The sequence below is a fragment of the Gymnoscopelus microlampas genome, assembly GCF_963454915.1.
Source record: "Gymnoscopelus microlampas genome assembly, chromosome: 19".
Lineage (NCBI taxonomy): Eukaryota > Metazoa > Chordata > Actinopteri > Myctophiformes > Myctophidae > Gymnoscopelus > Gymnoscopelus microlampas.
The window spans coordinates 32,052,622-32,074,258 of record NC_139956.1 but is presented as its reverse complement, the minus strand read 5'-3'; the positions used below and the strand labels follow the sequence as shown (position 1 = coordinate 32,074,258).

General features: G+C 42.6%; 1 protein-coding gene across 1 annotated transcript; it reads left to right on the top strand.

Annotated features, from left to right (window-relative positions):
- The first annotated feature begins 825 nt into the window (after window positions 1-825).
- Window positions 826-20,263, top strand: nectin4a (nectin cell adhesion molecule 4a). Its single transcript, XM_084043687.1, has 11 exons — window positions 826-1,401; window positions 7,010-7,207; window positions 8,043-8,210; window positions 8,906-9,184; window positions 10,773-10,890; window positions 14,434-14,588; window positions 15,542-15,707; window positions 16,317-16,392; window positions 17,386-17,448; window positions 18,849-19,046; window positions 19,164-20,263. Exons 1-11 carry the CDS (start codon window positions 1,347-1,349, stop codon window positions 19,572-19,574), a joined length of 1,887 nt encoding a protein of 628 aa, XP_083899813.1. The 5' UTR covers window positions 826-1,346; the 3' UTR covers window positions 19,575-20,263.
- Window positions 20,264-21,637: the final 1,374 nt, after the last annotated feature.

Genomic DNA, 21,637 nt, shown 5'->3' with positions numbered 1-21,637 from the left:
TATACAATACAATGCTTCGGCAGCTTTGAGTATATGCCACAGGGTGGCGATAAAGGATATCTTTGCTGTCCTAAAACGCACACACACAAGATAGATACCTACATACTGTATACTGTACACAGATGGACATACAATATGCCACATCATTACATTTATGTAATGATTTACGTGTGGTTTTAATGCATTGGAACTGTTCACCGTTTTCTGTCATGTTCTTTTGATATGGCAACTGCCACCAAGGCTGAGGTGTAAAGGATTACATGAGATTAAAGTAATCACATAAATGTCCCAATTAAATCTCCTGTTACAGTATCTTTTATTCAGTATGGTACTAGTACTAGATAGAGACAGAGAGAGATCATACTGGACATTTCTGTGTAGATTTCAACAATTTCAGATGAGAGGGTGTAGAGAGGAAGGGCAGAGAGGGGAGAGACAAGACAGACGAGCATGGTCTGTGCACTGGCTGAGCCATCAGGCACCAACAATATTTTAATGTAAGAAATATGATGTCTTAACATGAAAAACAATGCAAAATGATGTTGACCAAGGCCTGGGTATCTGTGAGTATAGGTTTAATGGCCCAAATCTACAATTAGCTCTGCACGTGTGTTCCTTTTCAACAATATTGTTTAAAAGGAACACACGAAACGTGATATTTATATCCTTGTTTGTTCAAACTAGATCCCATGCTGTCGTCTCTTCACCTTGCCTCTGCTCGAGCATGTAAAGACGAGAAAATAACTGTCATGTTGCCTCAACCAAACAGGAAAGGCAACTTTCGAGAGCGTGAGTGAAAGAGAGAGAGAGAGAGAGACGGAGACAGAGAAAGAGAGTGTGTGTTTGTGTGTGTGTGCGCACGCTCATGTGAGGGGAGGGAGCAGAGAGGCGACTTGCGACAGGTGTATCCCAAGAAGCAGGTAGCTGCACCTTCTTTGACTGCTTAGCAAAAAATATCGTGTGGACACTTTGACAAAACAATAAGAAACATACCAAAGGATTACAACCGATTCCAGGGCAGAACGTTTTTTCATCACATTTTTTTTCTTCTCTCTGAAGGACACAGCTGTAACTTAGACTTAGCCTATAATCGTCAAGGATGTGCTTATAGTGGATGAGGGTGGGAGTCAATAACTGAATCAGTTTCTACCTGCCGTCAGAGAGAGGAATTATTCCCAGCATAAAGCGGGGCTGCAGTTGTTTGCGGATTTGTCTTTTCTTTTTACTTTGATTTGCTCGGACCGATGCCTTGAAAGTGTCCTCCAGTAGAGAAGTGGTCCCATCTCGTACACAGGTTGACCGTCTCAGCGTCCAGTTGGTGGCCTCGACAGAACCATCGGAGGAGAATGACATCGCTGACGAATGGCCTGTCACTGTGTCTGCTGGTCCTTTGGAGTTTAGGTAAGTACGGGCTATTGGTGCCAAAATTAATAAAACACATGTATGTGTGATGTATACTGTTTATTTACTGTATACAATTCTAGTGTCTTAAACTGATGTCAATCTTATGGTGGTTCAGACACATTTTCAAGGTGAGAGTGAATTACTTCATTTCATTTCTGGCATATACGTTTTCATATTTAGTTTTATTCATTATGCTCTCTGAAGCCTGGGCAGGCGGCCAACGTTTTCAAGGGTTGTCTTCTACTGGGACCGAGTCCAAAAAGAGAGGGAGAGAAAGAAAGAAAACACTTAAGAGGCTGTCTGATATTTCAGGAAAAACTGGTTGCTGTTGATCAATTTCCCTCCCACCTGTTCGTGATTCACAGTGACTACATACTGTGTGTGTGTGTGTGTGTGTGTGTGTGTGTGTGTGTGTGTGTGTGTGTGTGTGTGTGTGTGTGTGTGTGTGTGTGTGTGTGTGTGTGTGTGTGTGTGTGTGTGTGTGTGTGTGTGTGTGAGTGTGTGTGTGTGTGTGCGCGTGCACATGCCTGTGTGCAGTACATGAGGTGCGTGTGCAATTCATATACAGTGTGTAAATGGACTGTGTGTGTCTGTGTGTGGTGGATGACACATACTACACATAGACGCACACACAGTCCATGTTTGAGGCAATCATACAGTGTGTATAACTAAGTGTGTACATGTGATGACAGCGATACGCTGTCAATCCATGATGTAGTATGTGTAATGTACTGTCTATTGTATTAAGCCCACACCTGATCTGGGGAGAGCATGTTGACGAGTGTGTTGGCCTTTAGCCATTTCCAGGGTCAGCCTGTGTTGTTGGAGATGAGAGAGAAGAGGCAGTCGGTACTATAATGAAAATAAGCTGCTGTCTCCGCGTTATTCCAGTAATGCAGTACAGGCAGATTCCATGTTAGGTTTTAAAACCTCAGGGTGACACCCACACTCACTCACACGCACTCCTCCTGAGATGGAAAAACACACCTGTCTGTCTGCAGAATAAATACACTGATAGTTCTGACAGTAAATGTATGATTCACGTCCTGTTGACGACGCTTCAGCAGCTTTTCCCACATGCAGTGGTGGAAGTACTCCCATTTTTTTTACTTGAGTAAAAGTATCAATACCACCATGTAGAAATACAAGTAAAAGTCCGGAATAAAACATTTACTTGAGTCAAAAGTACAAAAGTGTTGGCATCAAAATGCACTTAAAATACCAAAAGTAGAAAGCACTCATTATGCAGAATGTCCCATTTCACAAGTTTTCAAATGGGTAAAATGTATAGAAATCTGGCTCTAATGTAGCTGGTTCGAGTCCCGTTCCCGACGATCTTTACTGCATGTCTATCCCCATCTCTCTCCCTGTTTTCTGTACATCTCCACTGTACGCTATTAATTAAAGACAGAAAAGCCCCCAAAAAATCTTTAAAAAGAAATAATAATCTTGCGACGCGTTGTGAGCTTGTAGATCGGCTATTTTCAAATAGCCAAAGTATAGGGCTGAAGTGGTTAGTGTATGTTTAGTAATACTAATCTAAATCTACAAAGTAACTACCATTTTCTAATAGTGAAAAGTACAATATTTGCCTCTGAGATGTAGTGGTGGTGGAGTAAGTAAGCCTTGTGGCCCATAGGGCAGGGGCCTATATCCTGTTTCTGTAGCGTGAGGCGGCCTGATGTACAAGTATACATCCCCTGGACATGACGCCAGTATGTCGCAGGGACTTACCCCCAATCCAACCCTTGATGCTGAGCTTCAAGCAAGGAGGCATTGGGTTTCATTTTTATAGTCTTTGATATGACCTGGCCGGGTGTCGAACCCCAACCTCCCAACCTCAGGGCGAACACTCTAACCACAAGGCCACTGAGCTGGCCGGTTATGGAATAGTAGAAGTAAAAGTACCGAAGATTGGAAATACTCCAGTAAAGTAAATATACAGTACTGTACCTCAAAAATGTACTTACTGTAAGTACAGTACTTGAGTACTTAGTTACTTTCCACCACTGCCCGCATAGGGTACAAAACTTCTCTGAGCTGCTTATCGACTGTTGCATCACTAAATTGTGTCATTTATGAATCATGTGTAAATGACCATGAAGGATTTCACAGGGATGCATGTTGACCTCGTTATTGGGGAAATGACAAAACAAATGGAACAAAATGGTCTTGTTTGCTTGCATCTGTAATATACAGTAAAGTCGTGCTGGTTGAGATTATTAGCAAAATGCAAAACTTTTAAAGTAGAAACGAGAGAGCAGTGTAGTACTTTATTCATCCCAAAGTAAATTATTGTGATTCTTTTTTTAAATAGATTTGTGTGTGTGTGTGTGTGTGTGTGTGTGTGTGTGTGTGTGTGTGTGTGTGTGTGTGTGTGTGTGTGTGTGTGTGTGTGTGTGTGTATGTGTGTGTGTGTGTGTGTGTGTGTGTGTGTGTGTGTGTGTGTGTGTGTGTGTGTGTGTGTGTGTGTGTGAGAGAGAGTGACGTTTTTATTCAAAAATGTCTTTGTCCTCCTTTTTACTCCACTTGACATGCTCTACTACAGTATGTGTAGCTGATAGCAACAAGAGGGTAAGTCACAGAGTCCCTCGTTGCTCGGCTGATACTAACAATAAGCCACTTCAACCTATTCACTTACTTTCTTAGAGGGGCCTTTATCAGGTCTGATGAAGACCCTGATGAAGGCCCCTGTGGCCCGATAAGTCATTTTTCGCCTCCTTGTAAAACTGTGTACAGTATTTGTAACTCATTGAGGGATTAAGAGCTTTGGAAATTATACCTTAATTAAGAATATTTTGATCTTAACCCATTCAATCCGGGAACGCATCTCTGTCATTTTAGATTTCTTTGGCTATTCAAAAATAGCAGATATACAAGCTCATAGCGTGGCATGGAGTGCCGTGCTATGAGCTTGTATATCTGCTATTTTTGAAAATATATCGTGAAAATGTGTGCAAATCTTTTGCTTTAAAAAATATATACTCAAAGATTTCCCCAAAAAAAATCAAGATTTTTCAAAAATAGCAGATCTACAAGCTCGGTGCCGTGCTATGAGCTTGTATATCTGCTATTTTAGAATAGCCGTAGAAATCTAAAATCCTGGATTGAATGAGTTAAATGTCAACCCTGAAAAGTGTCCAACTTTGGTTGAATTTGGTGGGGCTTTGTCTCACGTATATAACCTGTGCTTCCTTCACACTTTGTTTCAGTTTGTTTTAGCTTGGCGCCAAGAGAAATAAACCAACAAAGACAGTATAGTTTCATGGCCATCAAATGTAGCTCAGGATAGAGAGATCAACATGTGACTGTACTGTGTATACGTTTCATGCGTGTGTATGCAAACAATGCATGACAGTGTGCTGGGGGACAGTAGAAGCTAAAATGTCACATGGCGTCTACATCAAACATGTTGACTAATTTGATCCGTAAACAGACACAGAGAGAGAGAGAGAGAGAGAGAGAGAGAGAGAGAGAGAGCGTGCGTGGAGGAGAGACACAGATTAGTGTTAACATTGCGTGTCTGAGTGGTATATGTTACAGGGTGACAGAGAGTGTCACGCTTTGTGTCTGTGCCTGTGTGTTCCTGTCTTATTTTATGTCCTGTTTGTGACCTGGGGCTGGTAACAAACAACATGTTTGTGGAGTGTGTCCCTTATGTCCAGACACTCAGTCCCCCCTCCCCTGTTGTCTGGCTTGCTTTGAAGTCTCATCTAGAGCAACTAGTTAAGCGACATAGCTTCACCTCATAGTCAGCTGAGCTCTTGTTTTTTGGGAGACACCATCTTTCCCTCCCCTCCCTTCTTTCTTCTGAGCGCCCTTCGAATTACACTTCCCCTCCTGACGCTTCTCGAACTCCGTCTCAAAATCAATCAGCGTTTTTAATACAGATATCTAAATTATTTTTGCGTGGTTAGTGGCACCATGACACCGGCATCAGGGGTCAGCAATGTGTCTACACGGACAAATGTGTCCGTGGCTAGACTTGGCCTTGTCTGTGGCAAGTTTTTGTTTTTTTATATTATTTTGATTATAAGACTCAATTACTGAATGTCTCAGTCTCCAGGTTTTCCTCAGAATATGCATGTCACTTATTTACTATGACATTATGTATGACACATTAGGAGTCCACTGGTACAGTGGTTCTCTAACTTTTTATTTTCAAGGACCCCCATAACTACAGCACAAATGGAACCAAAATGGACTCTATGGGTCCACTTGGTTCCATGTGTGCACTCTCAGAGTTGCAAAGGTTTGTGTTTCTGGTAATATAATTTTCCACACATTTTTATGTCCATGGCATGACAAAAATGTCCACCACAAGCCAGCATGGCGATGACCCCTGACCGGCGTTTATTGAAAACTTTCACCCTTGTATCCCTATTTGGGGCATGTCATTATAGGCAAGAATTATCAAAAAAGGTTTTGAATTGTGCTTATACGTGGTTAACTCATACTCTGGGCATGTGAGGTTTGAACAGAAAGCCATTAAGGAACCCAGGTTGGAATACAATCCATATATTTGACACCAAATCCCCTTAAATTAAATCTCTCCGGATGTGTCTCAAAATATAATACGTACTGCTGTTGTTTTCGATATGCAACTGAGAACTCTGGCGTCTATCTTCTAGGAGGGAACCTTTAATTAAGCAGTATTACACGAGAGGGTGTGCTTTACCATTATTATTGGCACGACAGTGATGCGGTCAGGACCGAAGCATTTGTACTTTCGTGCCAATAATAATGCTGGTAAAACCCATCCTCTCATGTTATGTTGCTTAATTTGAGCCCGGGTAAACCGAAGCCAAATGAGAGCAGATTACTGTGGTTAATGTTTATCAAAGTGAAAGCCGCCCTTTTTTGTCACATTAAAAGTGCAATTAAATTCACAGCAATGCTTTACTAGAGGAAAGCCTTTGTATATATTGTCATTAAACACACCTTGTCTCCTTGAAAGAGTACCAGAGCAGGCTATAAAAGTTTGTATATTCTATTTAAAAACAATATATATTATTATAATTTACCAGAGGTTTTGATTACCTTGTTTAGCTTGAGGAGTTCTTATATTGTTTCATTGTGTGATATGGTTATATTGATATTACCTTAAGTGATATATCAATATACTATGTTATGGTAGCTGTACAACTGTTAACTGGTACACTGTGCATGTATGTTCATTTCTCTACTGTCATTTTGAAACCACAATGAAATGAAGTGGTTGACTTTTTTTGTGTTATCCCTGATCGCTTTTGGGAACACATTGTGTTTTAATAACAATATAATAATAATAATAATAATAATACATACATACATACATACAAATAATACATTATAAAACTAAATTGAACTAAAACATAGGGAAGAATAATGCATTAACATCCTTGCTGGCTGGTACGCATAAGGAGTGCCTGGAGAAACAGGTTGCGCAGCAGTACTGCTTACCTGAACATGTATAGTTGATCATTTCATCACCATCCAACTGCATAATATATCTTTTCGTCACCCCATTAGTGGCTGTCTCGGTATGCCAGCCTCTCTGTGTCTAACGTCTGTCTGTTTACCATCTCTCTCTGTCCATTGTGCTTGTCCTTCAACCATATTATAGTCACACGGGCGCAGGGAGACTTCGTTGAGCCCCCTCCCGACCACTCCATGCTCTGCGTGGCGGATGATGAGACCACCCTGCCCTGTCGCTACCAGGTGGATCCGGGGGACACGCTGGTGCAGGTCACCTGGTACAAGGAGAAACCGGATGGCACCAAGGAGCCCATCACTACGGCGCACCACACCGATGGCCAGACAGGTACTGGTCCTCCAGTGGTGGAAAAAGTACTCGAATGTTTTACCTATGTAAAAGTATCAATACTGCAATGTAGATGAATTGTAGTGGAATTGTAGTGGAGTAAAAAGTACAATATTTGCCTCTGAGATGTAGTGGAGTAGAAGTAAAAGTACTGAAAATTGGAAATACTCCAGTAAAGCAAAAGTACCTCAGAATTGTACTTAAGTACAGTACAGTACTTGAGTAATTGTACTTAGTTACTTTACACCACTGATAGCAAGCAGGGCGGACATGAATGAGCGAGTAGAGTAGGTCGCCTGTCTATGTTTATTTAGCTTTCAGCATGATCACAGGTTTAAAAAGACAGGTGCCATTGAAAACTCTGAATTATTTTGCTGATTATACAATATAAAACTTCAATCTCCATAAATGAAATATGTTCAGAATCTCAAATTTGTAGTTGATTAAGCTAAAAAAATCTAGTAACCTAAAACACACACTCTCACTCTCTCTCTTTCTCTCTCTCTCTCTCTCTCTCTCTCACACACTCTCTCTCACTCTCACTCTCTCCCTCCCTCCCTCGCCATAAAAGAGCACCTTGTCTGCAATTTGCAACTGGACCTAGAAGGCAGGCAAGCTAGGATATGTCCTTGTATTGCTCCTAGTATTGATGATTTCTTGTATATTATTGTACGTCTTTATATGTCTTGATGAATTGAATACATATATAGGACCACAATTGTCCTTTTAGAATTATTGTATAACTGTACTTTAGTACTTTTTGCAAACTGTTAGTTTGAAAGTATTCAATCAATCAATCCCTCCTTCACTACCTCTCTCTCCAAACCCCATGCAGCGTTTGGCTCCTGGTCAAACCATGTGAGGTTCAAAAGCAACCAGCCCACCGTGGACTCCTCGCTGGTCATCCTGAACACGGAGGTGTCCAACGAGGGGAGGTACACGTGTCACATCAGCACCTTCCCCAGCGGGAACTTTGAGAGGCAGATGTCCCTCACCGTCCGCAGTAAGTCTCTCTCCTGATGTTCATCTCAACCTGACTGCCATCATGTGTCCTGCTCGGCCGCTTTAGGACACCAAATATCTACCGCTCAATCATTGCTGGTCAGGGCAGGGCTACTCTACACTGTTGTTTTTGAAAGAACACGTTTTATTTTGAAATAACTCCACTGGATTGCCAGACCAAAGGCAAATTCCCCATGTGATTTTTGGCTTGTGGAGCACTGTTAGGGTTAGCCCATGATGAGCCGTGCCATAACCAAAAATGTATGCACAACCCGGCTGATTAGGTGTAATAACTAAGTCACAGATTGTGGATAGTCTCACCAAAAAACATGCCACAGCGCCAGCACCACAGCACCTCTTAACCCATTAAGACCTGAGGCCGATTCTACAAATGCAGTCTAAATCAGTAGTTCTCAAACTTTTTCGTGCCAAGGACCCCCAAAATCATAGGCCATGTATTTGGCCGTGGACCCCTCATCTGAAAATGTTTTGTGGCAGGGACACCCAGCAGAGAAAATTTGTGTTAAACAACAATAGCAACACTTTCAAGATTTTTCAAAAATGTTCAAAAATAGCAGATGTGCAATTTTAGACACTGCAATTTTACATCTGCTATTTTTGAATAGCCAACAGTAAAATCTAAAACGTCACAGATTCTTTCCTTGTTTTAATGGGTTTAACCTTTGACCCCTGCAGCCGTACCCATCACCAATCTGGACCTCGTGGTCCTGACGGAGGGTCAGGACTTTCGAGTGGCCGCCACCTGCCGCTCCGTCGCCCGTCCGACCCCCCGCCTCTCCTGGGACACGGATCTCAACGGCAAGTCCAGCAACCGCACCTCCGAGGGCGGGTCGGTCAGCAGCCAGTACTCCCTGCACCCCCTGCGGAGTATGAACGGCAAGAAGCTGGACTGCCTGGTGTGGCACCCCACCCAAGACGACCCCGTCAGGCTCAGCAAGAAGCTGGTGGTGCACTGTGAGTATACCCAGCTATCTATATCGTGAGGAATATTGATCCAGATCTGGGATCAGTTTGATGAAGATTATGATGATGGTGATCACTGACCGGTTCCCAAACGTTTTAACTCGAGACCCAAAAGAGAAATTTGATGTCTCCCCAGGATCCAAGCTGGTGAAAATAGCAGATCTACAAGCTCACACTGCGTTGTGAGTTTGTATATCGGCTATTTTCACGACTTCTTTAACATTTGTTTTCTAATTAATGGAATGTCTTTGATTTTTTATTTACGTTTTGAAATGATAATAATTGACGAAATGTAGGAAACAAAAAAATATAGGTATATTTACTCGTGACCCATGACATTTGGAAACAGTGCTCTATACTATGTACACACGCACGCACGCACGCACGCACGCACGCACGCACACACACACACACACACACACACACACACACACACACACACACACGCTGGTGGTGCTATCGTGAGCAGTGGTGGACACTTGACAATAGTGCTCAACCCCAGTACTTGAGTCAGTAAGTATCATAGATTCCTGGTCAAATATTACTTATAAATATGACTAGAAGTGAAATTTGCTCAGTCAAATTTGTACTTGAGTTAAAGTACTGGAGTACTTCCTTTTAAAGTATTCAAAAGTAAAACATTACAAAGTGCATTTTGTTTTTAATATCAACGCAATGCTGTATTGAAATTTAGACATAAAAAAGATTTCCCACATTTTTCTACAAATGCTTCTGCCGTATTTCAATAGTGACAATAGCAGATCTGCAAGCTCACAAAATGTCGGATCACAACTGATTGTGAGTATGTAGATTGATATTTTCGTTATGTTTGGAATATGTCTTAAAGGACGACTTCACCCATTTTCAACCTCTTCATATAATTGGTCCTCACTAATGCTCATGATAAAATGATACCATTTTATATCGTTAGGCAGGTTGTTTTTTTTTCAAACAAGATTCCAAATGATTATAATATTTATAATTCCATTATAAAGGAAACGAGAAAAAAAAAAGAAAACGTGTCTGCGAACTACAAATGGGTCCTGACCCACTGTTTGAGAAACACTGCTCTACGAAGACACTCTCACCTCGGTACACACTTCATTACACTTCCTGGGGCCTTTCAGTTGGTTTGTAAAACTACTGCAAACATACTCTAGTCTATACTGTATGTACACACACACACACACACACACACACACACACACACACACACACACACACACACACACACACACACACACACACACACACACACACACACACACACACACACACACACGCACCTTATCTTCATCAACATCACTGCTGTCAACAGACCAAGCTGCACCACAAATACCCACATGAAAATATTGCCCTTGGTTACTGTTAAAAAAAAACTTCCTGTACACCAATTTATTGGATAAAGATCTTGGATTAGATATAAATTGGTATCCCAATCTGAAATGTTTTTTCTGTATTACTTTAAATTAATTATTTATATTATAACATGTTCTATTCTTTCTATTCTATCATTGCATATTACTGTGTTTTATCCGTGTCTAATTAACGCAACTCGATTCGTTTTTCTTTTTGCCAGACCCCCCAGACGCAGACGTAATTGGCTTCAGTAATAAGTGGTACGTGGGCCTGGAGCACGCTGCCCTGAGGTGTGTGAGCAGAGGAAACCCCACACCACAGAGTTTCACCTGGACCAGGTAGGACCTGTCTCTCTGCCTGCCCCTGGCTGACTGTCTGGATGACTAACTGTCTAACTGTCTAACTGTCTGAAGTTATACCTGTGGTTGTGTGTGTGGAGCATGGTCACTGTTAGGGAACTGACGAAAGCAGCGGTTCCCAACCTGTGGGCCAAGGGCTCAGTGGTGGGCCATCAGGATATTGCAAGTGGGCCCCCAAATAATTGGCACAACACCAAGAGTTTAATGATAATATAACAGAAATATATATTTAAAAAAATGTCATGGTATTTTTTCTTTAAAACGTTGATTTGGGTTTTCGTTGTGATATCGATATGTTAGTGCCATTGATCCAAGCTGGAACACGATCTTTTAATCTGACCACTTAACACGGCAGCCGAGTGCCTAAGGTCGGTTAAGTGGTCTGAAGCTGACGACTTAACTGCCGAGTCGGCGGTCCTGACCGTCAGACGGGAGGGCCGCGAACGCTTTTGGGATTTTCAAGTGGGCCCTGATCTAGAAATGGAAAGGAACCACTGGACTAGAGATGGATTGGTCATCGATGAATTGTTTAAGTGGGATTTTTCAGTGACGTCGGATTTGAGTCATTTCTAACTGGTTGACTAGGCCTACTGTATTCTGTATGTGTTGCCATGTAATCTTACGCCATGAACTTCTTTATGTTCCACTTGTTTATGCCTATTTTTGCAACGATGATGACGCACAGATTTTTTTGTCATCTCAACGTTAATGGAAACTGACGTCTGTCACATTGCTGCCCAGCAGTACATGCTGAGGAGGGGCTGACTTAGTAGATTTTTGCGGCTTTCTGCCTGAGTCACCCGGTGACAACTAGAAGCCATTCTGCTGGGTGGATTAAAGTATTCCCAGGGTGTGGCCCGTCGAAATGAGAGCCAGGGAAAATGGTTCTTGACAATTGGCACTCCGTCTATTTATGAGAACAGACAGTTAGGGCCTGAGGGGGAAATTCTTCACCCAGTGGCGGGCTAAAGGGGACAGTAAATAGCTGTCTAAAACCTTTGGTGATTTGCCTACAATGTGGAAACCTATATATGGTGAGGTGAGGTGCTGTTATTATTGCCAGATGCGGAGGTTGCTGGTATTTGCCACCTGATCTAATACCATTAGTCATAGGAGCTTATACACACCTTGAGAAAGGAGGGTTTGTGAGTAAAAAAGCTTACCAGACGCACGCCAGGTACGCAAGGATCCACGCATTCAAGCGAAAAAGTACCGGCACTTGCACGCACGCACGCTCGCATGCACGCACGCACGCACAGATACAGCTTCTTATTATTAATGTTTGTATGGTTGGTTTTCAAACCATTTATTACAAGCAGCCAGTCAGTCACTCTCCATGCTCAAACACTCACTTCTATCTTGGCACACACGCACACGCACACACGCGCGCGCGCACACACACACACACACACACACACACACACACACACACACACACACACACACACACACACACACACACACACACACACACACACACACACACACACACACACACACACACACACACACACACACACACACACACACACTCACACAGAGGCAGTGGCTGTGGGCAAACCTGTTGGCTTTGTCGGCGGAAAGCAGCAGGTGAAGTAATAGCTGGTGTCAAGGTGTCGTGTTGCAGCTTGCATGGAGGAGACAGTTTCACACGAGGGAGAGAGAGAGAGAGAGAGAGAGAGAGAGAGAGAGAGAGAGAGAGAGAGAGGTAGTGGGTGCACAGGAGACAGAAAGGGGAGAGTGCAGGGGCGTCTTATAGGGTCCCAGGGGAAGGCTATTGCCACCCCCTAGCGTTCGAATTTAACCTCAAATTCTGTTCTTTTATCCATGTTTTCTCACTTACTGTACTTTACATGGGCACTGAGTGCATCTCAATCCACGCCCATCCATCGACATAGGTTTAGTGTTAGACACAGGGTTTCTTGTCTGCAACCATACACTGTCAACCTGGTATCCCTGTTTACGTGGTAACTGTTTTGGCCACGCTCTAGTTGCCCAAAAGACAACAAGTGGGAGGTGAACCTGTACAGGCCGGTTGTGAGGAGGAGTTAGTGAACCGAGGTGCACCGCGCAGGAAGTATAAGAGGAAGAAGACAGTGTCTATTTGTTGGTGATCTTATCGTGCGGTGAATCTTTGACGTGTAAAAACTAAGGCTCCTCTTTCCTGTTGGCGGTACGGCCTCATAGGGGCTCCACTCTGATGCAAATACTACTATCACAGTAAAGTCATCTGTGTTTAGTTGAACTCTGAGGGCTCTCTGGGTTAAATGAACTGCTGTGTACAACTCCATATACCTGTAGGCCAGGGTAGTTACACTTTCCATTAGTGCGTCATGTTCCATTTGACGCGTACAATTTGATATCTGTGTCGTTGCAATGCCAGAATTAGAGGTAGAATAGTGACACTCCAAGCAATATCAATGAAATGTATTGACATTTATTGAAGAATGTTCTGGCACAGGATGCAATCCTCTACGCCAGACTCAACACAATATTTACATTTTCTTTCTAATTGCGACTTTCACATTGAAATTACAAGCCAGCCCTATAATTGTACAAAAAGAAGATGGCCCAAAATCCATTCAAATCTTTTTGATAAAATTCTATAGGGTTACTGTGTCATTTTATTACATCAATATGTATTCAGAATATGTGTAACATACATATTCTATCCAAGTTCTATCCCATATATAGGAAGATTTAAGAATGACCTGAAATCATGGTTCCGTCTCAACACTAACTGCTCCTAGTTAGATCCCTACCCCGGATAGCCCACTCTGCATTGGATTCTTCTCTTAGGGTACCTCTTGTCTTGTCCTATATGTATTGCTTCCGACTTAATATATAAGGATTTTTTTTCTTTGTTTCATGATTGTTTGTACGTTTTGTTGCGTGTTGTTCTATGTCTCAAGGTGGACCACAATGGAAACAGGCCCTCGTCTTTTTCGTGTATAATCCACGTTGGCGTTTTCTAAATGGTGACATTGTTGTGATTCTTTTTTTAACTGCCAATAACGTATTCTATTCTATATTCTATATACCAGTGGTTTTCAACCCTTTTCATATCAAGGTCCATTATTTATTCAGCATTTGAGCCACGGACCACGCCTCTCAGACCCAAAACATAGAATATTTGGTTGTCGTTGGTTTTGTCCACAATTCCATGATGCTGTATTGATGTGGTACCATAGGAGAGATAACAGGCAAACGATCTCTAATTGTGTAGACTTGTTTTTTAAGTAATGCAGGTGTTTAACAATAATTTAACTCATGAGAGTGTAAAATTGTTTTCATTTTACACTCTCAAGAGTTAAAGATCTATAAGGGTCCATTTGGTTACCAACTCTCCATCATTTAGCTAGGGACTACCTGGAACCCCCTCAAGGACCACCGGTGGTCCCCGGACTACTGGTTGAGAACCACTGCTATATAGCTACTATCCCAGGATGAATGTAATGTAACACATACTAATTGAAACCATACCATAATGGCTGTGTACGTGTGTTTTTTGGCTCCGTGCAGAGAGGGCAAGGACTTACCAGAGGGTGTGATACCTCACCCTAATGGGACGCTGGAGTTTGGGCGGCCCCTGAGCCCGGCAGACGCTGGCATCTACAAATGCGAGGCGAAGAATGAAGTCGGGGTGGGGAAAGCAGAGACGGAGGTCACCGTGGCTGGTAGGTGACAGGCAGACATGACAACATGAGAACACGCCATAATGCTCTGTTTGCATAGTGTGTTGCGTATGTATTTATCTACTTACTTCACACGGCTAAGGTCCAGAGTGTTCACCCTGAGTGAGTGTGTAAAAAATATGTTTACACACCCAGAGTTAATTTGACACTCCATTAATTGCTGTGTACCTTTATCTATGTGCGTGCCAACTTAATATTTGATCTAGCCATACCCATTTACCTCCGTGCATACTTCCTAACCAGTTCCTACCTAAGTACACAGTAAAAACTTTTTAACTATGAGAGTGTACCCTTATGGGTCCATTTGTTTCCACTTGCACACATTTTAACACACTATTTTAGTGTATATCAACCCACCAACCTACCCATTAGTCCATCTCTTGTCATAATCTATTTATGTGTGTTAACAGATAATGAACATAATCTAATGTTGCTAATCCCAATGTTGACGTCCACATCATAGCACTGGACGGAATAATGTTACCCACTTCCTCCTGTCAACCAGCGCGCTACGAGCTTGTAGATCTGCTATTTCTTTTGAAAAATTGTGAACATTTGTGCAAATCTTTGAATATATATGTTTTTTATAGCAAACATTTTTAACTCAAATCTTTGCTTCTGGGGGATTCTACAATTTGTTTTTACTCTATTTGAGTTAAGAATGTATATAAATATTCAAAGATTTGCACACATTTTCACGATTTCTTTCTCAAAAATAGTAGATCTACAAGCTCTATGAGCTTGTATATCTACTATTTTAGAATAGCCGAATAAATCTAAAAATGACACAGATGCGTTCCCGGATTGAATGGGTCAAGTCCCAATCCAACTGCGAAGAACCTATAGGACATTATTCCCAGTCATTCCTATATAACCCGACCTCCTAAAGCCAGGTTATGATGTCTCCTCTTTTCTGTCTACATGTCCCCCCACAGAGCTGCCGCCCAGTAAACAGGAGACGATAATGGACAGTCTGATGATCATCATCATAGCGGCCGCAGCCGGCGGCCTCCTGCTCGTTATGCTCATCATCGTCATCGCCGTCACGTGCCACCACAAACGCAAGAACAAGAAACTCACCAGGGAGCTCACGGAGAAGAGGTACACTGCTTGCTTTCACTACCGCAGTGGTAGAAAAAGTGCTCACATTTCTTTACTTAAAAGTAGCAACGCCACAATATAAAAATACTCTGTTACATAAGTAAAAAGGTCTGTGTTCAAAATGTTACTTGTAAAAATACAAAAGTATTGGCATCTAAATGTACTTAAAGTACCAAAAGTAAAAGCACAGAATGTTTGAAAATAGCAGATCTACAAGCTCACAAGTGAGCTTGTAGATCAGCTATTTTCAAATAGCCTTTGTATAACATACTAACTAATAGGGCTTAAGTGGTTAATGTATGTTTTATAATATAATAATTTATATCCGCAATGTAACTAGAAGCTAAGTTTTCAAATAATTATAGTGGAGCAATACAATATTTGCCTCTGAGATGTAGTGGAATAGAAGTAAAAGTATTGAAAATTGGAAAAACTCCAGTAAAGTAAAAATCAAACCTGTACTTAATTACAGTACTTGAGTAAATGTACTTAATTACTTTACACCACTGCACCACTGCACAACCGCATAGCACCGTCTAATTTGACAGTTTTGTTCCTCGTCTCACATTTCGTTCTGCTTTTCTCTGTCTGTTTCCTCCTTTCTCCCAGGGAGGAGATAAGCACTCTGTCAAGACAAACGTCCTTCAGAAGAATTAACTCTGTCAGCACGGATGCCAGAGGAGTGGTTAGTGTTATTGCTTTATTCTGTTCACATTGCCCCTTCAACTGCATAGTATTTCGCTTACAGTACAGTTTAAAGCTGCAATTAATTTCCTAACCGGGATTCGAACCCGGGACTCCCGCATTAGGAGCTCTTGCTTGGCCAGGGGACATAATGGCGCTTATGAGCTTCAGGTAGAGCTACTTGTCGACCAGCAGGTGTCAACACCATGGTCTGAATGTCTCAATGGAAGAATAGGGAGAGACCACATCCAAACACTGCAGATGTGCTAGCTAGTTATTTTTGTATTAAAGGTGCTGTGAATGATATTGTTTGTTTAAAGCAAAATGTTTTATTGTTAAAACAAATCTATATCCAATAATAATCACTGCTATGGAGTCAGTAACAGGGGTCTCCCTGTCTCTCCAGCACTTTAGTAAACAAAGGAGAAAATACATTTTCAGATGGGTCACTAATTTCATCCAGTCAGGAGAGAGAACCCATTTACAGGCTTCAATTTCATAGTGTTCCAATTCCAATGTTGTCTTTTTTGTTTCATCACTTCCAATTTCACTCATTTATTATGTATCCTGTATGAGGTCTCTCTCCCGATTGGATGAAATTCATATCCCCACCTGAAGATGTATTTTCTGTTGTTTACTAAAGAGTTTGAGCGACGGGGAGACGCCTGTTACTGTACAAACACTCTATAGCAATAATTACTATGGGAATAGAGAGCTATTTAACCCTTATTGTAACATAAACAATATCACTTACTCCCCCCAAAAATATTTAATTCATTAAAATAAGTTCCAGATTGCAGCTATAAATCTCCATTTAGACATGCATCATCACAGTCTGTAGTAAGTCATTGAGGCCATGAATGCAAATGTACCAAATGTCATATTTGAAGAGCTGATCTGGTGTCCATCACTTTCATTCAAGCGGAATAAGACTTCAATGTTTCTCCCTGTCAGTCCCACGGACGAGCCGCTGACTCTAGTCTTTTCCTTGCAGATGGAGGAAAACATTCCTCTGAGAGTGGAGGGAACCCTGCGGACCAGCCTGTCTTCCCTTGGGGTCAGTCTACGAGTCTGTCTATCACTGCCTGTGCATGCGGGGCCGGGTTCGCCAACTGAGGCTTTAGTGGCCAGATGCCAGGAGGCTGCGTTCTGAGCTCCGCAGGCAACTCTCTCAGCATTTGTAATAATATAAATGTAGTGCATTTCACATAAACAATAACAATGATATCCTTTAAATGTAGAGCATTTCACATAACGATAACAATAATGCTTGATTTATCATTGGGTAGCTGTGCAATGCTTTCCTCTCCTCTGTGGGTGTTGTTGCCTCAAGGATGTTGATTAATTACTCCAAGCAAAACAGATGCATGTTTTCATAGACGTTATTATGAGCTACATGATTCCCATAAAGGAGCTGGCATACAGAACTCCTTTACTGTTTATTGATGAGGTTGTTTGCAGGGTTGGGAAATGATGTGACCTAATAATAATACAATCTGATTACTTGAAGTACTTTGGATCTCTCAAACAATCAATGCAAATACGCTGTTAAAGGAAGTAATTCAAAGGTTAAACCTAATTACTGATTAGGTTACTGATTACAATTACGTGCAGATAATGAATCGCAGATCAATATTTTTTCATGTAATCCTCCCAACCCTGGTTGTTTGGACACAATCAATGCAGTTTCTCTCCATTTTAACATGGCCTCTGCAGTTACTAACACAAACGCCAGGACAGTATGTCATCACTTGTCACAGCTCTGTTCACCTCTCACTGGTTTGGGATCCACAAAGTGACAGTGATTTTGTGCATGCTGTACATTTTGTCTAGCCTATCAGCGGTTCTCAAATTGGGTTTGAGGGACCCTCAGGGTTCCTTGGGGGGGGGGTTCCAAATGGACCCTCACAGGTCTGTAACTCTGAGAGTGTTCAAATGGATATTGTACACTCTCAGAGTTCTGGGAGTCTTTGAAATTAAAACGTTTGCGAACCACTGGTCTGTAGTTAACCACTTAAACCCCAGCATCCAGCGACAGCTTTCCCCACAATGACAGAAAAGACGCTAGAATTGACTATTGAGCCCTGAGGGACTCCAGTTACCCTTATGGGGTTTAAGCAAGCCCCCAGAGCCATGGTAAAACAGTGAAGTGGCCGTCGCCTGGTGGTCAAATCTGGGATTGTAATACTTCCGCATTTAAAGCGCCACTGTGCATGCTTCAACCTTTTGATACCCTCGTGCGCCTGCTCGGTGCTAAAAGACTTTCGCACTTGGGCCTTGATTTGGTGCCCAAATGCGGAAGTAGAGCGTTCTTCCGGGTGCTTCAAACGCCAGTGAGCAACTTTCATTCAAATGAATAGATGGGGCAGTCCGCCCTCTAGATATATTATAACATATGGGTTTAAGTTGTTAATTATTTCTCTCTTGCTGCCATGTTGTTCCCTTTTGCCGATATAGGAGCAGGCTCGCTGCCGAGACAGCCGCTCCACTCTCTCGTGCGGGCACGGCGGAGGAGGGGGCGGGGCGATGCTCGACTACCTGGGCCGACCTGTTATCCACAACGGCTCACGGAGGGGGAGAAACAGGGCCATGGAGAGGGAAGAGGAGAGCCGACTCAGAGTGGAGTCATTCGTGCGCAACAGCACTATGTCACTGGTAAGTGTCTAAGAAACTGTGTTAGGCATGTCAGTGCTTGAACATTGCCATAGACAGAAACCTTTCACTTTGAATCATTATGCATACTTCCATGCACACTTCACCTACTTTTCCCAGCAGGAGAACCGCCTCCACCCGCCTCTCATGCCAACTCCCTTCCCGGTGGTGCACTCCACCGAGCTGCTGAGGCCCCTGAACGGCAGCCCGTTGGTCCCCATGGAGGGGAGTGTCCTGCGGCCAGGGAGCATCAACAGGATCCACCAGAGCTCTCCGCTCAGCTCCGCCTACCGTCCCGCGACGGACGAGGAGGACGACGACGACGAGGAGGACGAGGGCCTGGGGGGCCTGACGTCGCCCGCGAGCCAGGGACGCCACGACGACCAGAGCAGCGACACCAACAGCCAGATGTCCGACGCGCTCAACCCCCGCTTTCAGCCGCCCAACGGCATCCTGAGGCCCAAGCCCCGGCCGAGCCCCATCGCCGTCAGTCCCCACGCATCCCTCATCCACAAGGCTCAGATTGTTTAGCCGAACGGCCAGTAGAAGCAGATGTGAGACTTTGGGGGGTGGGCGGGGTTCAAGCAATAGGCATAGTCACTGCCAAGGGGGGCCAGCCTGCCTGGCATACCTGGTGGTTATTCATAGTAACTGTATGACGCTTTGTGGTCCACTATGAGAACTTAAAAGGCCTCAAATATGCTGCTGCTCACGGCCAATGTGCTGTTAATGCCTCCTCCAGTTAAACTGCACGTTAAAGGGGCCGGATCCCTCACTCAGCAGGATGTGTGTGCTGGTGGAACTGGTCGGGTGTGTGACTTGTCCGAACCAACCACACTACTATGCTCTCCTCTCTCACTACACCTGCAGCTTTCACACATACCTCCTCCTCCTCCATACCTCCACCGTGGCCCCTTTCTCCCTCTCCTGTGCATTAGCCCCGAGCACTCAGACAGTTCTTATCTGATAGGCTAAACAAAAAAGACTTCCTCTTCCCTGCCAGGACATGACTTAATATGTGCCAACTGCGCACATTCATTTGTCCGCATGTAAATTTGTACACTATGCAAATATAAGCAATTTGAATGTCACTGTTTTATGATTTACAATGTTGATAAGGATTTATTCTCCTTTTTTATTTTTTTTTATTTTTACTGCAACATTCTTTTACAGTATATATGTATATATCTGCATCACTTAATATATTTATGTGAATATCTTTTCATATCTGGACTCTACTGGTTTGGAGAACATACACTAAAAGGGCAAGTTGGAGTCGGAAACATGCTTGGATATCTTTGTTTTGAAAATATTCCTCAGGACAGGGACATATTTTTTATACTGAGGGCAAACATGACCACTACTCTAATGTATTCGTAGTATTGTTCTCTAGCATAACTTGGGAAATGCAATGTGCCAAAGCAGAAAAGGTTGAGAAAAGAACTTTGCTTTCTAAGCAATTATGAAGTATTATTGTGGTTTTCAACACACGTGTATTGCAATGCCCATGTTGCTCCTCTTATGTGTATAACCTTCTTGTTATGTTTCAGGGATATGCCTTAATACCGTCTCATTTAGAGATTAAATTGCAAGAATGTTGTTTCATCCCACAGTCAAGGTTCACTAAAAGGCTATAGCAATTTCCCATGTATCACCAAACTAGTGAGCTGAATCAGATGAATGTAGTTAAACGGTGCATTTATATAGCTCGTAGGCTTATGGACTTGTAGACAGTGCCCCCTAGTGTACACTACTGGAAGGTGCATAGACTGGATGGCACCTCTGTACAACCTACCAGATTCAAGATCAAGAGGTGTTACTCGTCACATGCTCATACATGTACTGTATGTGCAGTGAAATGTTGCTGTGGCAGACTCTGCCACTGCCATACTGCGCTAACAATGTCCAGCATACAGTATAGAATACAAGATAATACAAAATAATAAAGTAAGGTATAGTGATACTACAATGAAAGCTGTTACGTTCCACTGTGCTCTTAGTGGCCTTGTTTTACAGTACAAATGCAGCATTCTTTGGAGGTACGTGGGTATGTGTGGGTTTTTATTTGTTTAAATGAACTTTGAGGGTATTAATATGCTCTATTTTCACACATCAGTGAAAGTAGTTTTCCTTAACAAGAAAATAAATGTTTGTGCCGTCTAGTATTAAGAGCCGTCTATTGTTATATGTCTTTTTTAACGGCAACACTGTAAAATAAAATCCAAGGCCAAAGAGTGACTGCAAAAGACATAATTTGTTGCGGATAGAGATACATATTAGATATCATTACATTTCTGGCCATGAAGGCCTCGTACCTTACTGGTATGGTGCTTTGAAACAGTACCATTATAATACTGTGTGTGTGTGTGTGTGTGTGTGTGCACGCTCGCGCAAGTGGGATTAGTAGCCTATGTCTGTGAATTTACCCTGAATTATAGAATGTATTATGTCAAGCAGAAGCCTTCTGCTTGATGTAATTACTTCTATAATGGAGGAGGAAACGTGAGGCTTGGACACTGTGAGGGCTGCTTTTGGAAACATGGGGATGTACAGTGGGAAGGAAGGTACTGTTAATTAACATTTCAGCTAACAGA